Source organism: Hyalella azteca, unplaced genomic scaffold, assembly GCF_000764305.2.
Source record: "Hyalella azteca isolate HAZT.00-mixed unplaced genomic scaffold, Hazt_2.0.2 contig5355, whole genome shotgun sequence".
NCBI classification, from domain to species: Eukaryota; Metazoa; Arthropoda; class Malacostraca; order Amphipoda; family Hyalellidae; genus Hyalella; species Hyalella azteca.
In genome coordinates, this window is record NW_025935549.1 from 6,191 (window position 1) to 21,575 (window position 15,385).

Genomic DNA, 15,385 nt, shown 5'->3' on the forward strand with positions numbered 1-15,385 from the left:
ATGGGTGACCACCCTGGCAGTGGTGGTATGGGTGACCACCCTGGCAGTGGTGGTATGGGTGACCACCGTGGCAGTGGTGGTATGGGCTGTCTCTTATACACATCTAGATGTGTATAAGAGACAGCTAGTGGGTGACTAGTGGGTGACTAGTGGGTGACTAGTGGGTGACTGGTGGGGGACTAGTGGGTGACTAGTGGGTGACTCGTGGGTGAATAGTGGGTGACTAGTGGGTGACTAGTGGGTGACTAGTGAGTGACTAGTGGGTGACTAGTGGGTGACTAGTGGGAGACTAGTGGTGACTTGTAGGTGACTAGTGGGTGACTAGTGGGTGAATACTGGGTGACTAGTGGGTGACTAGTGGGTGACTAGTGGGTGACTATTGGGTGACTAGTGGGTGACTAGTGGGTGACTTGTGGGTGACTAGTGGGTGACTAGTGGGTTACTAGTGGGTGACTAGTGGGTGACTAGTGGGTGACTTGTGGGTGACTAGTTGATGTGGGAGTGCGGATGCCTGTGGTCAGAACTAGTCAACGGTCACCCATTGGTGATCAGTGGGTGACCAAATGACGACTAGTGTGTCGTACCTAGTGTGTTGACTAGTGTGGTGTGACTAGTGGGTGACTAGTGGGTGACCAGTGAGTCATGTCCTCATATGCCCATGTCATCAAGCGGTTTCTTCAGTCACTATTACGTACCGCTGTTTAATATCCTTTACATTAATAAGATAACCTTCATTCCTTAGACTTCCTACCCTAAAAAGTCCTCCCTCCGCAGAAGAAGCTTCGTCGGAAGCGGTATCCTTCGACCCCAGCAGGGCCCCACCTCCCGCCCCCAGTGTGAGGAGGCCTGACCCCCCTGACCCTCCTGCCACCCCCGCAACACCTGCAGTGAGCCCCAAGCTCGTGCTGAGTGTCAGGGAAGACAGCGCTGAGGAGTACAAGTTCATTGAGGCGCCAGGGGGCGCCATCATAAGGGTCAAGGCGCGCCCCACGGAGCAGGCATCCCCGCAGGTGGGAGGCCAAGAGGGCGCAAGGTGCAGGTGGGAGGCCAAGAGGGCGCAAGGTGCAGGTGGGAGGCCAAGAGGGCGCAAGGTGCAGGCGGGAGGCCAAGAGGGCGCAAGGTGCAGGTGGGAGGCCAAGAGGGCGCAAGGTGCAGGTGGGAGGCCAATAGGGCACAAGGTGCAGGTGGGAGGCCAAGAGGTCGCAAGGTGCAGGTGGGAGGCCAAGAGGGCACAAGGTGCAGGTGGGAGGCCAAGAGGGCACAAGGTGCAAGTGGAAGGCCAAGAGAGCACAAGGTTCAGTTCCATTAACAAGAATTTGTTATAGGTAAATAATATGCCTGGAGATAGGATCAGTTCCATGTTTAAGAATTAGTTTTCCACAAATAACAGGCCTGGAGACAGGAGTTCAGGGCTGGATATTCAAGTTAGGGACCGATTTTTCGTGCTCTGGGTCTGCATATTCTGGGTGAGGGCAGCAGGCCGTATTACAATACTGGTCTAGGAAGTGGACAGACTGGAATTGGACTCTACTTAAGTTTGTCCTGTTCTTTACACAGTTTATTTCACGGCTCAGTCACTTAATTTTTGATGGATAAAGTGAATTTTTGTTTCATTCCGCAGCATGATTCCCGAATGCCGATTTTTGCCCCAAACGCTACAAGCACCACCCAGCCTAGCACCGTCAGCAACCTGAAGGTGCAGAAGGGACCATGGATGCCCGTCATGGGCCCACCTCTCTCGGACTCGGACATGAGCAGCACCGACTTTGGGTCTCCCTTGCCGAGAGACAGCGATGTGTCAGACAGCCTCCATAAAATGCTCTACAAAATCCACATTAAAGACCAAAGGCAGCCGAGTCTCACTAACCCGCCTCGGTATCAACGCGTCAACACTCAACAGCCTCGGTACCAGCGTGTGATGGAGAACCAGCAACCAGGTACACAGAGAGAAGGAGCTAAAAGGATCAAGTCTCCAGCAATAGACGCGCATCAAAAAAATGATGCAATGACACCCAGCCTGGAAAACGCAGACAATGGCAGAAAGTCGCCAATACCCGTTGACCTTCCCATCCAGCTACCGAATAAGCTGATAGATGGTCTCGGGGGCCTTGAAGAAAATGGGGAGGTACCTTTGACGGGTGGTGGTCGAATTGTAACGGTGAAAGGGGAGAACGGAGATTACTTCTATTTTTACGACGATGGGGGGGACTTGGCAGCCCCAGCGGCTAGCGATGCATACTACGAGTACGCATTCCCAACCCTTGAGGAAGATAAGATAGAGAATCTGCGCATCCACTCAGATGCTCTGTCTCTAAACGTACGTGACTCCCAAATTGGAAAAGATTCTACCGCTCCAAGAACGGCGGGTAGAAAGGAAGAGGTTCCTTCAGCGACAGAAGACCCGATCATTGTGTCACCCCCGTTCCCGCTCTCGGAGTACCCAACACGAAGATTCTTCTCAACTCTTAGACCCTTAAGCCGTCCGACCCTTGGTAATCCGGCTTTCATTAAGACCAAGCCAATCCTGGAAACTTTTATTATCAGGAAGCCATCAGAAAAGGAGGCGACCCAGGACGGACAGTCAAAGGTACACAACCAAGATGGAGGTTTCGAAACTTTCGCTCGTGAGGATCTCGAGGATTTCAACCTGGACCGCTTCAGGGAGTCCACGATGAGCGCCTTCGATCGAGCCCACATAAGAACAACCAAATCCACCACCGAGACCATGACTCCATCGAGAACCACAGCAGCGACAAGCCCTGCAACTACCTCCTCTACCACTTCAACAACCACTCTGAAGTCAACGACGTCTTCAACTACGACATCCTCTCCCACAACAAGCTCAACGCCCTCCGTCATGTCAACACCGTCCACTCCTGATGCGTCAACAACAAGAAAAACACCATCGCGGGAAGAAATAGAATCTTTACTTTTGAATCTGCTTGCATTATCTTCTACCCCAGACGAGATGAGCAAAGCACTCATAGAGACCATGAGTCACGTTAAGAATCTCATATCCGATAATCGGACAATTTCCACAACAACCGAAGGAGGAAAGCAACTTGAAGGTGACCTGAAACCAGACGATAAAACAACACAAGAGTCGAGCGATGCAGTGGCTCCTAAAAATTACAATTCATATGAAGACTACATGGATCTACTTAAAGAAGTTCCGAAGTCAAAAATAGAACTGAGCGCAGGAAAGATGTTCAGTAGCGACTTAGAAGTTACTCCAGTACCTGATTTCCTTACCTCAACTACACATTCGACAAAAGAAGCCGACCGTATCCCAACGGATCCACACATAGAAAGGCAGAGGCAGTACCAAGAGAACTTGCGAAAACTACTGGAAGAGCAGCGTAAGTATCAAATCCAGCAAATAGAAAACCAGTATAAATTACAACTCCTGAAACACGAGCAGGAGTTGTTGCTGCAGGAGCAGCAAATGTTGCGACAACAGCAGCTCGCGCCCCCGAACCAATCTACGACTGAGGGACATGAAGCGAAAACTGAAACTGAACCAAAGAGACAGAACCCGGCTTCATCGATCCTTGAGGAGTCTTTTAAAATCAAAAACGACACCTCACATGCACCGGCCGAGCAAGATTTGCCGGAGGACGAAATTACTTCTATTATTACTCAGGAAATGCCATCTCTGTACGAGAAACCTAATGGCAGGGTCAGGTATGAGACGAGCAGCAGCTTGGCTCCTCAACACCGCCTCGTTACTTTCCAAGACGTCGTCGAAAAAAATGAAGACACGCCTGTTGATTATCATAGCCAAAGGCCTAAAGATAGAGACACGCAAGACCCATCTGAGGATTTGAATTCAGAGCAAGCAGCAAATTCAAAAGAAAAAATTGCCACCGAGACCTTGACACAAAAACTCGAAACTGTTTTCATCAACAACAAGGAAACAAAACCTAACCGTATTTATTTCAATAATCACGAAGTGAAAAGACCCATTGATGCCTTGACAGTGCCAGGTCTAGCGTCAACACAGGAGACGCACTTCACTACGTCAACTTTGCCGCCTGATGACAAGAACCATCAACTCACGGTGGATGACTCCCTCGCAATACTCAGTGAAGTGGGAATTCATACTCCGGAACAGTTGCTCGAGGCCCTCCAAAGAGAGTTTATGGCTTTGAGGTCAATCACTCAGAACCAACAAAAGGAAAAAATTGAGGATTTATCCACAACGGATGAAAAAGAGCAGTTAGCGCAGGATTCCAAGGACTTATCAAAATCACCAGAAATTGAACAGGCTCAACTGAAAGTGTTGGACCGTCTTCGAGGACTGACAAAACCGCAACCGGAGCCCGACTATGAAGATTCATTCGACTTCATCAACGTCGATGTTCCATCCGACAGACTAGCCATTGCTGACACTGAATTTGATCCCGATGTCGACGATTACATGAATTTGAGCGAATGGATTCTGACAAACCTGCAACCTAACACCATGCCCGAACACGTCGATTCAGCTCCAGATGTTTCTGATAGTCGGATGCCGAGTGAAATTCTCGAATCTCATCACCCGAATTTACGAATCAGCTTTGAAGCAACCACCCCCGCCTCCCCTGCCAAACGTCGTACGACTCAGAGGACCACGGACCGATCAGCGCTCACTTCATTCGAGAGCCGGGTCGGTCACTTCGAACATCAACTCACCAACAGCAAAAATTTCATCAGGAACCAGGACCCACGACGCCCGTTCACTAGAAAACCCTCCACTACGGGGCCTGTGGTTAGACTCCCGACTTCTTATTCCAGCCGGAGACCTTCAGAAAACTTAACTCGTGACCAGATTATTGCTCAACACCTCGAACGATATCGTCAACAGCAACTTCTGTTCCAACAAACTCAGGAGCAGATTCGCCGCAACCAAATGATGACCAACCATGTTTCGTCATTGCTGAGAAACAACCAAAACGTTCCTGCTGATCGAATGTTTCTTCCAGGAGACCTAATCTCACAAATCAACCCTATTCCTCTGGGTACTGATATCCAGTTCGAGAATAAGCCTTTTGTCAAGCCGCCATCCACGAGTCTACAGCCTCCAGCCACAATGCCAACTTCCACCACAAGACTCACGATCCGGGACTTCTTGACAACACGCAAGCCGCTTGTCATCGACACCGAGGTGGTGACGTCACAAAGTTCAAATGTTGAGTTTAATCACAAAAGAACTACCAAGAAACCACAGCTCAATCCAATTTATGTGCCCTCCACCGACTACCCCGCGGTGGTCACACACCAGACTGAGAACTACGATAGATTTTTGACCGTGCCAGTCATCACTGGCGATCACGTCGACTTCGTCAAAGTCACCAGAGGCAAAATGAATTACCCTCGAGTGGTGATCGTGAACACAAACCCTACTGTGGCTGGATTATCGTCTACAACCCCCATGACTCCGCACTTACGCTTCAACGAAAACGAAGGACGTGGAGGTAGCAACTTACCGTCCTTTTCTCTAAGCTCCGATCCTCTCGATAAGCTCGTAGAGACGCTCATGAAAAATGAAAAACTTGCAGAAACTCCTGGAATGGTGCCCGAAAAAGTCAAAATCCATGAAGAAAATTCAAAGTTACTCTCAGGTGACAATGCTACTCAGGCAACGCAAGAATTAGAAGGCTCACATATTGTGATGATTTCTGATAACTTGGATTCCTTAACGGCAGAGACTGTAATGAACAGCATAGAGAGAAATCTCCCTGGTGAATTACGCAATCCTACTCCATATTCGCAACATGAGAACTCATTCAGAACGGGGGGACCACCGAGACCAATGTTGGAGACCGTCAGGGACCTCAGCGAGAGGTACTTGTCAGATCCTACAATGACTGAGGAGCTGCGGGATTCCCACGAAGAGAAAGCATTGCAGGAAGGTAAACTATCCGACAATATTGGCGAACGGCAGCCAGGTGGACAGACTAATCCTCATGAATCTCGGCCATCTTCAACTCAACTCTCCTTGGGCGATTTGCGCAACCTTGACCTGTCCCGCGTTTCCACAGACGACCTCCGCCGGCTGTTGGATGAAATAAAATCTGAACCTGAAGTACCAGAGCTGAATCAGTATGAGCAGGATATTTTCTATCCAGAGAATTATTACGAGAGAGAGTTTTTGTACCCTGACCAAGGATACGATACAGAGGATGACAACAATTTCTTCAACGTGTCTCTTAATGAAATAAATAATTCTTCATCCCAAAATCCCCAACGGGAAAACAATGTTATCCAACCACCAGCAGGCTACCACGATAATGGCAATACGTTAAAAATTAACACAAAGAAACTTTCCGATGTGATGACGATGCCGGCATCTGAGTTTTTGGAAACAAGTCTCAGAACTTCAAATCTAACTTTGGATCAGCCAGAAAATATCAATAATGACAGCGGAGTCGTGAGTGAAACTCCAAGCGATCCTGACAGAACGAATAGTTCTCTGAATGACACTGCAGTTAATACGATCGGACAAGAATCTGTTAGGTCTCGATCTGAGAGCAACGTAGCCAGTGGACATGACGATAACGTTATTTGGGCAACTACGCCATCGAGCTCAAGAAAAACACTCGCCGAAATTCAACTTTCTGAAATCAGCTTGAAAAACCCGGGTGCTTTCCGGAGTGCTACAGTAACGAAAATACCTAAAGCGAACAGCAGCGAGAAGAGTGAAGCTGACGGATTGAACTTCGAAACCTTCAAGGAAGACTTGGCTTACCTGGAGTCCATACGCGAACAGCTCCTTAAGTCCATCCACGTGACCGAGGTCTCCAGCGACAAGCCTGTGCCGGGAGAAACTTCCGCTAACCACACAGAAGACAAAAATTTCCGCTTAACTTTGGACAAGGAAAAGCTCAAGAGCTACATGAGTGAAAGTGAAATAACCGAAGCCGTTAGGTCTCGAGCGAAGAGGGCGGCCAACTCTCTGTTCCCATCGTGGTTAGTTGACCTAGACCCTTTCCGTTTCACAAGGAGAGCTTTCGATAATTCTCAGCTGGCTTTGAACGACTACAAAGCTTCTGTAAGTGAACCAAAAAAGAACGAATCACCGAACAAATTTTCCACATCTTCACACAGTACCTCTGGGGGTAACGGTCGTGTTTCAAATTCGGATGACGTCCATCCGAAGAATATGTACCACTCAGGCGACGACGAGATCATCACCGTGTACATCACGACCGAGGACTTTAAGCATTCCGATGGAAAAGCCTTCACTAAAAGCGATGCAGAATTTTCCAGTAGGGGTCACGGGATCCCCATGACGACTGAGTCACCGGTGCACACCTTCGTGCTGAGACAAGGGCAGTCTCTTCACGACCTCCTTCAGGAGATCTTCAAAAAGCTCATTGAAGAAGAGAAGAGTGGCAAAAGACAGCATGACTTGATGGAGACTGATAATGGCTTCCTGGAACGAATGGATAATCTGGAGTCACTTGGTGTTGAGCATGGGGAGAGCTACGACGAGTTTTTGGATGATGTTCACGAGGATAACATAGTGAAAAACAGCGCTTACGATGGATCAAAAGGCTACATCTCCGTCCATCACTCCACTCAAGAAAAGACCTTGCCTGAGAATAGCAAAGTCACTAACATTTCCCAAAGCTCCCTGAAAGACATGAACGTTATCGATATCTCTAAAGTTGTAGAGGAAACCAAAACCGAGGAAGAACACCATAAGCTAAGAAACGATTCCTCAACTTCAAAGTTTCGAGCAGAAAACTCTCAGTCAAAGACGTCTGAAAAAGAAGTAATACTCCTAAAAGATGTTCTCCCGCTGGAGTCTCTGGGCATCTCTGCTGTCAAGAGCGACAGAGACCGAGTGAAAAAGACACAAGAAACACTGCATGTATCTACAGTCGATGCTACAGGGAATAGCTTCAGTGAAATTGAGACTCCCACTACCTCTTCGATCTTCCAAAATGCCACCAGAAGCCCCGTGCAGATCAGTGGACTGAGATACACTACCAAGAAACCAAACTCGATATCGAATTCGACTCCCAATTCACATAACACCGCGGGAGCAACAGTAGACCAAACCATAACAACAACACAGCGCACTTCTCTTATCGAGAAACTAACCGAAGTCGAAGGCGAGAAAACGAACACAACAAAACTCAAAAATAAACCCGTGATCACACAGGAAGAATTCCTGAGGTTATACAGCGGCTTGTTCCTAACCTCAACCACGACCAGTGCCCCTCTCAACTACACCGCTCATTCCGAGCTCTATGAGTTGTTTCCTGTGATGACGAGACCGATGAACAAAATCAACGAGACGGAGGGCGGGGGTGCGGCGACTACACCCCTGTCACCCTCTCCAGCTCCCTCGTCTGCCGGGGTAGGAGAGGCAAACGTTGGCACGACTGCGGCGCCTACGGTGAAGCCGCTGCGGGTGATCACTTCCATTGACGTCTCCGTCAGCAGACACGGGCTAAACGACTCAGTGGGTGAGAAATGAGCGTGATTACGAGGAATTGTCGGCATGTTAGGCAGGTTAGATTATTCATTATATGACAAGAAAAATTACTAATTAATTATTTACAAGCCTCTCCGATTGAGGAATTTCATAATAATTATAATGGACGCCTTAAATTTATTATATGCCAGAAAAACTTCTTTTTTTCAGCTTCGCGTATCTGCCATTTTTTCTTTTATCGCAGTTTCACCTCAAATTTTTATAATCTGCCCCCTTCTTAATCTCAACCATTTCTTCTCATATTCAACCATTTTACCCTCATATTCAACCATTTCGCCTCATATTCAACCATTTCGTCTCATATTCACCCTATTCACCTTTTACTCCCCAGATTGTGGCCCGACAGAGCGGGCTTGTGGGTCTGGCGAGTGTCTGCCGAGGGCCAAGTTCTGTAACCTGGTGGGCGACTGCGCTGACGAGTCCGATGAGCTGGACTGTTCTTGCGCAGACTTCCTGCGCGCACAGTTCCTCGAGAGGAAAATCTGCGACGAGATCATCGACTGCTGGGACATGTCCGACGAGACCGACTGTGGTGAGCGTTAGTTCGTGACCATCGACTGCCGGGACATGTCCGACGAGACCGAGTGTGGTGAGCGTTAGTTCGTGACCATCGACTGCTGGGACATGTCCGACGAGACCGACTGTGGTGTGGGCTAGTTCGGGACCATTAACTGCTGGGCCGACGAGACCGACTGTGGTGAGCGCTAGTTCGGGACCATCGAATGCTGGCCGACGAGACTGAGCTCTGCTGGACGCAAAACACTCAGGTTACGGAGGGTCTTAGTCGGCCCTCCGTGACAAAAAAATCTTTTCTATAGTGGCACCTAAATTTCTTCACATCGATGCACAGTGTTTAATAACTCGTCTCACTAATCAAAACATGTTGTCTTCATCGATTTTCAAATAAGGCAAATAAAACTTGTAATTCTGCAATTCTCCGGGAAAATTCAAATAACTATCAGACTCTCCACCATCTTCCTCACTCTACTCTCGGTAACCCCCTCCAACCACCAGACTCTTTCCCACTGTACTCCCCCCTCCCCCAGAGTGGTGCTCACCGATCCCCACCACCCACACCCTCATCCCCACTTCACCCACCCCTTCCACCCACCACACTCTCCCCCACCTCCCTCAGAGCGGTGCTCACCGACACCCTCCACCCACCAGAACCTCCCACATCTCCCCCTCTCTATTCCCCCACTCTACTCCCCCTCCTCCACCAGAGCGGAGCTCCCCGTAACCCCCTCCACCCACCAGACTCTCACCATCTCCCTCACTCTTCTCCCCACTCTTCTCCCCCACTTTACTCTGCCCCATCTCCCCCACTCTACCCCTCTCCCCCAGAGTGGTGCTCGCCGGGCCAGTTTATCTGCAGTGGCTCGCGGCGCTGCGTGGACCAGCGGCAAGTGTGCGACGGCCGCCTCGACTGCGACGAGGGTGACGACGAGGACAACTGCGTCACCATCGCGCCTGATGAGGCCGCGGCCCAGGGCCTCCAGTACCATGATGAAGGTGAGGAGCAGTGCCGTGATGAGGGTGATGATGAGGGCAACTGCGTCACCATCGCGCCTGATGGTGAAGCAGATAGATTTACCGGTAAAGCCAGTCAGTGTCCAGGGGTGCAACAGGGTGCTGTCGGCCGCCTCCAGTACCATGATGAAGGTGAGGACAACTGCGTCACCATCGCGCCTGATGAGGCCGCGGCCCAGGGCCTCCAGTACCATGATGAATGTGAGGACAACTGCGTCACCAGCAAATATTTGCTGGTAAATTTTACAGACAGATTAACGTCTTGGGCATGGGTCTTCCCCTCTGCCCAACCTCTACGAATATTTTTTGTGTTTTCACTAGGTTTCATGGCTGACCAATTGTCCTCCTGATTTTAAGCCAATTTTTTATAACAGACACGTCGGTGCCACCTTTATTATTTTCAAGCATCCTTCTCATGTAAAACTTTTCTTCGATTACCTAAACTTGCAACAAATTCTATTAACACATTGACTCCGATTCCTTCATCTTGTTTTATTATTTCATTTTCTGTACTGTTTTTAAGCAGGGTTGCCAGACGGTCATTTTTCCGGACAAATTCCGTGATTTAGTTTTTCTCAATTGCGTTGGCCGGCTAAAATTTATGATAGGGGTACTTCCTAATTAAATTTTAAATACTGCAAAAACAAAATAAATGCAATTTTTATAGCGGAATCAACAAATAAACTAGTATTTATGAGTTATTGGATTTTTTTTGCTTTTTTTGTTCTCGGATTTGGCCGATTTTAGGCAACCTGAATTATGTACCACTACTTCCTGGAGAAATATATTTTGTGGTACACCTATGTACCACCTCGGAGTCAAAGTGTTAAATTTACCATGGAACTAGAATCGAACAATAATTTGTCCTTTCTAGACTGCAATATTACTAAATCTAATGGCCGTTTTCAAACATCTGTTTACAGAAAATCAACTTTCACCGGCCTAAGCATCAGCTTTTTTTGTGTTTGTTCTTTTAAACGTTCCATCTTCCTTATCCCATCCATGTTAATACGTTTCATCACTATTATTTCATCCTTATTAAAACGTTCCATCACTATTATCCCATCTTATCAAAACGTTCCATCTTCATTATCCCATCCTTATTAAAACGTTCCATCACTATTATCCCATCCTTATTAAAACGTTCCATCACTATTATCCCATCCATAATATAACGTTCCATCACTATTATCCCATCCATAATATAACGTTCCATCACTATTATCCCATCCATAATATAACGTTCCATCACTATTATCCCATCTTATCAAAACGTTCCATTATTATTATAATTTCATAATTTCGTTCCATTATTATTTCATTATTTCATTATTTCGTTCCATAATTTCATAATTTCGTTCCATTATTATAATTATATTTCAAAACGTTCCATAATATAACGTTCCATCACTATTATTCCATATTAAAACGTTCCATCACTATTATTCCATATTAAAACGTTCCATCACTATTATTCCATATTAAAACGTTCCATCACTATTATTCCTTATTAAAACGTTCCATCACTATTATCCCACCCTTATTAAAACGTTCCATCACTATTATCCCACCCTTATTAAAACGTTCCATCACTATTATCCCATCTTATTAAAACGTTCCATCACTATTATCCCATCCTTATTAAAACGTTCCATCACTATTATTCCATATTAAAACGTTCCATCACTATTATTCCATCCTTATTAAAACGTTCTATCATTATCCACCATCATCCCCCTCTTGTCCAGGCTACGTGATGGTGAGAAGGAAGGGACGCTGGGGGAAGCTGTGTGTGGATAACCTGGAAGAATCCACCCACACATCCTCCATGAGGAGGCTGTTCCACTCCCCCAGTGATCGGGGTGGGGAGTCACATTCCCCCAGTGATGGGGGAGAGCATCGCTACGACGTCACCCAGCTGGGGGAGTCTGTGTGCCGTACGCTGTCATACGGGTGCGTGGATGACGCTGAACTGTGTACATTAATACGGTGATATACGAGCATAATAATGCACTACTTGACGTGAGATGTGAAAAGTTCATATTTCAATTCGCAATTTTTTATCACGAAAGTAAAGAATAAGAAACCAGTCAATTATTATTAATTGACTGTTATTCATGACAGTCAATTATAAAAGTTTTATCCTTTGTCGAAGTAGCCTCAAAGTATGAGCTCCCTTATGCAAGAGCATTAAGAAAAAGAATCTAGAAAACTAGAAAAATCTAAAATTCTAGAATCTAGAATTCTAACAAGAAAAAATCTGGAAAAATCTAGAATTAATAAATCTATAAAAATCCAGAATTACTAAAAATAGAAAATATGCAGTAATATTCGGCATCATATTTAATAAGTCCAAACACACTTGCATCATTCATACGTGCAGGTCGCTGAGCAGCATCGAACGCATTCAAGACCCTCAGCAAAGTCTGCTGTCCCGTATCGCCACGCAGTCGTTCGCGTCATCAACTTACTTCGAGTTTACCGCTCAAGAATGGACCCCAAACAACCAATTCGAGTCTTCCAGGTCACGAAGATCATCTGATGTAGAGCCTGCAGCATCAACAAATTCTAAACCAAAACCGAAAAGGACTTTGGCTGTCATACTCAGTGAAGCGGGTATGGGCTTCCGTGAGAAAGCGATTCCAGGTGATGCCATCGCTGAAAAACGTATGACTAAAAGGTCAACAAGCGCTGTCAGTTTTCAAGAGGGAAATCCCAGTGCATCACACATTGAGGGACCACATCCTCAAGCAGTTTATCCAGTAACCGTTGATGGACGAACAGCAGCTGTAGGAGAGCCTTTGTATCCTTCAACCAACACACACAAGTTCAGTGCGGGTCAAAAGTTGAAACACGCACCCATGAGGTACGGAGGAAACTTTTACGGTCACACAGGAACTACACGGTCTCCTTTCAGGTACACTCCAAAACCTCTGTTGTCGACTTCTGAGAATCAATCAGGGACTTTTGAACAGCTTTCATCGTCCACCACATGGTCGACAACAACCATTCTGCCCGATACCACTAAAGTCGAACGAGCTTCCCTTTACGATCTGAAAAATTCCGCACAACAATACGCTTATCTCTACGATGGCGAAATCGCAACCCGACCAACCACGACGGTTTACGAGTTTTACCAACAAAGCCACAAAGAAATCAAACCTGAAAAGAAATATACAATCCATGGAGAACTAATCACAACCAACTTACCTAACCATCGACTAAAGCTGACAGGTAAACCTCCAAAACCATCAGCTACAGATCACGCTCCTACTTATTCCATCCACGAACCAACTGACGATCCATATGAAGAATCCTCTAGTTCAACCGTCACCAAACCTCCCTCCTTAGTCGACCTGCAGCAAAAGATAGCAGCCGCAAGCCTCGGTGTGTCCCAACACATGATGGATGACGATGCGGTGTCTGGACACGACAACTCTCTGCTAAGCAGCACGTCTCTCTTCTCGGAGACGACGTGTCCCAAGAAAGACGTGGTCCGTCTTACGTGTGGAAACTTGCAGTGCGGCGTGCGCCCTCAAGCACCGGGCCACAGGGCCAAGTAAGTGCGATAGATTAGCTATGCATAAACTTGGCCTATACTTTCAAAAAAAGTTAAGAGATCGTAAGTTCATCAGCCAATCATTGACGGCCTTTCAAGCAAAATCCACCAATCATAGACAAGAAAATAGAGCGTAAGTACTTACGTTCACTTAATCATAGACAAGAAAATAGAGCGTAAGTACTTACGTTCACTTAATCATAGACAAGAAAATAGATCGAAAGTGCTTACGTTCACTTAGCCAGTTATCAAAGTATGGCCCTTGTTGGAGAAACTGGGGGTGGATTTAACGAAGAAAAACTTGGCTCTATAAACTACATTCAGCTTCAATTCATTTCTACCTACGATTTATCGGGAATATAAACACTTAATTGTTTCTACGTTAACCCCGGGTGAACATTAGCTAATTTTGGGGACTTGTTTTGGGACATCTCATTGTTTTGGCTGATATCTAATGGTTTTGGTCATTTATACTACACGTAATCAATAATATCATATCTTTCTCATGGAAATTAATATGGTCATACTGCTCATTGTGTTGCCAGGTACCGGGGTGGAGACCTGCTACGCCGGACAGCAAGGTGGGTGTTCACTCACTAATACCTCTTGTTACCCCGTCCTGTTGTCCACTCAGCTTATTTGAATAACTTCACTAATTGTATCACCCTTTTTATCCCTTCAAATAAATTTCTAAATTGATTAAATTGGTAATCCATCATTAGCTTTAGGATAACTAATGTATTAAGGAGCAGTAAACAGAAACAAGTTGGTTTTCTTAACTTACTGGAACATAAGGACCCTGTAGAGTGTATCCTTACTCAGTGGAAGCTTCCAGCTTAGGGAATGCTACAGAAACATAAGGAATATAAACGTAGGAATGTTACAGACATTTGGGGAATGTAAACGTAGGAATGCTACAGACACATTAGAAATGTAAACATAGGAATGTTACAGACACATAAGGAATGTAAACGTAGGAATGTTACAGACATTTGGGGAATGTAAACGTAGGAATGCTACCGACACATTAGAAATGTAAACATAGGAATGTTACAGACACATAAGGAATGTAAACGTAGGAATGTTACAGACATTTGGGGAATGTAAACGTAGGAATGCTACCGACACATTAGAAATGTAAACATAGGAATGTTACAGACACATNTATGGAGCAGCATATAGATATGGAGCAACATATAAATATGGCCTAACATGAAGAGCAACATATAACTATAGTTGAGAACATTTGATGCTGTCACAGAGCATCAAAATAGGCCCACAATTGTTTATTAATTTATCCTAATACTAAAATTCGACAGGGTCCGAATCTTTGCGCGTTCATATTACAAGACACAGCCTAAATTATTCCATTTATGACCCACTTATCTATTGACTGCGTGGTATATGATTAAATTATCCCATATATGACCCACTTAACCCTTGTCTACGTGGGTCAGGATCGTGGGAGGCTCCAACTCGTCGCCGGGCTCGTGGCCGTGGCAGGCGGCGCTGTACAAGGAGGGGGAGTACCAGTGTGGGGCGTCCCTGCTGAACACCCGCTGGCTGATAAGCGCGGGACACTGCTTCTACGGGTGAGTGGGGGACGGGGGAGTGGGGGACGGGGGAGTACCAGTGTGGGGCCTCCCTGCTGAACACCCGCTGGCTGATAAGCGCGGGACACTGCTTCTACGGGTGAGTGGGGGACGGGAGAGTGGGGGACGGGGGAGTACCAGTGTGGCGCGTCCCTGCTCAACACCCGCTGGCTGATAAGCGCGGGACACTGCTTCTACGGGTGAGTGGGGGACGGG

General features: G+C 46.6%; 1 protein-coding gene across 1 annotated transcript in view; it reads left to right on the plus strand.

The window, feature by feature from the left end:
- LOC108680550 overlaps positions 1-15,385 on the plus strand; it is a 16,885-nt gene continuing 1,500 nt past the window's right edge. Inside the window, exons 1-9 of the mRNA XM_047880382.1 lie at positions 1-58; positions 775-1,184; positions 1,622-8,459; positions 8,820-9,020; positions 9,833-10,000; positions 11,767-11,971; positions 12,402-13,577; positions 14,123-14,158; positions 15,035-15,169. Coding sequence (XP_047736338.1) covers positions 1-58; positions 775-1,184; positions 1,622-8,459; positions 8,820-9,020; positions 9,833-10,000; positions 11,767-11,971; positions 12,402-13,577; positions 14,123-14,158; positions 15,035-15,169 — 9,227 coding nt within the window. The remainder of the gene's footprint in view (positions 59-774; positions 1,185-1,621; positions 8,460-8,819; positions 9,021-9,832; positions 10,001-11,766; positions 11,972-12,401; positions 13,578-14,122; positions 14,159-15,034; positions 15,170-15,385) is intronic.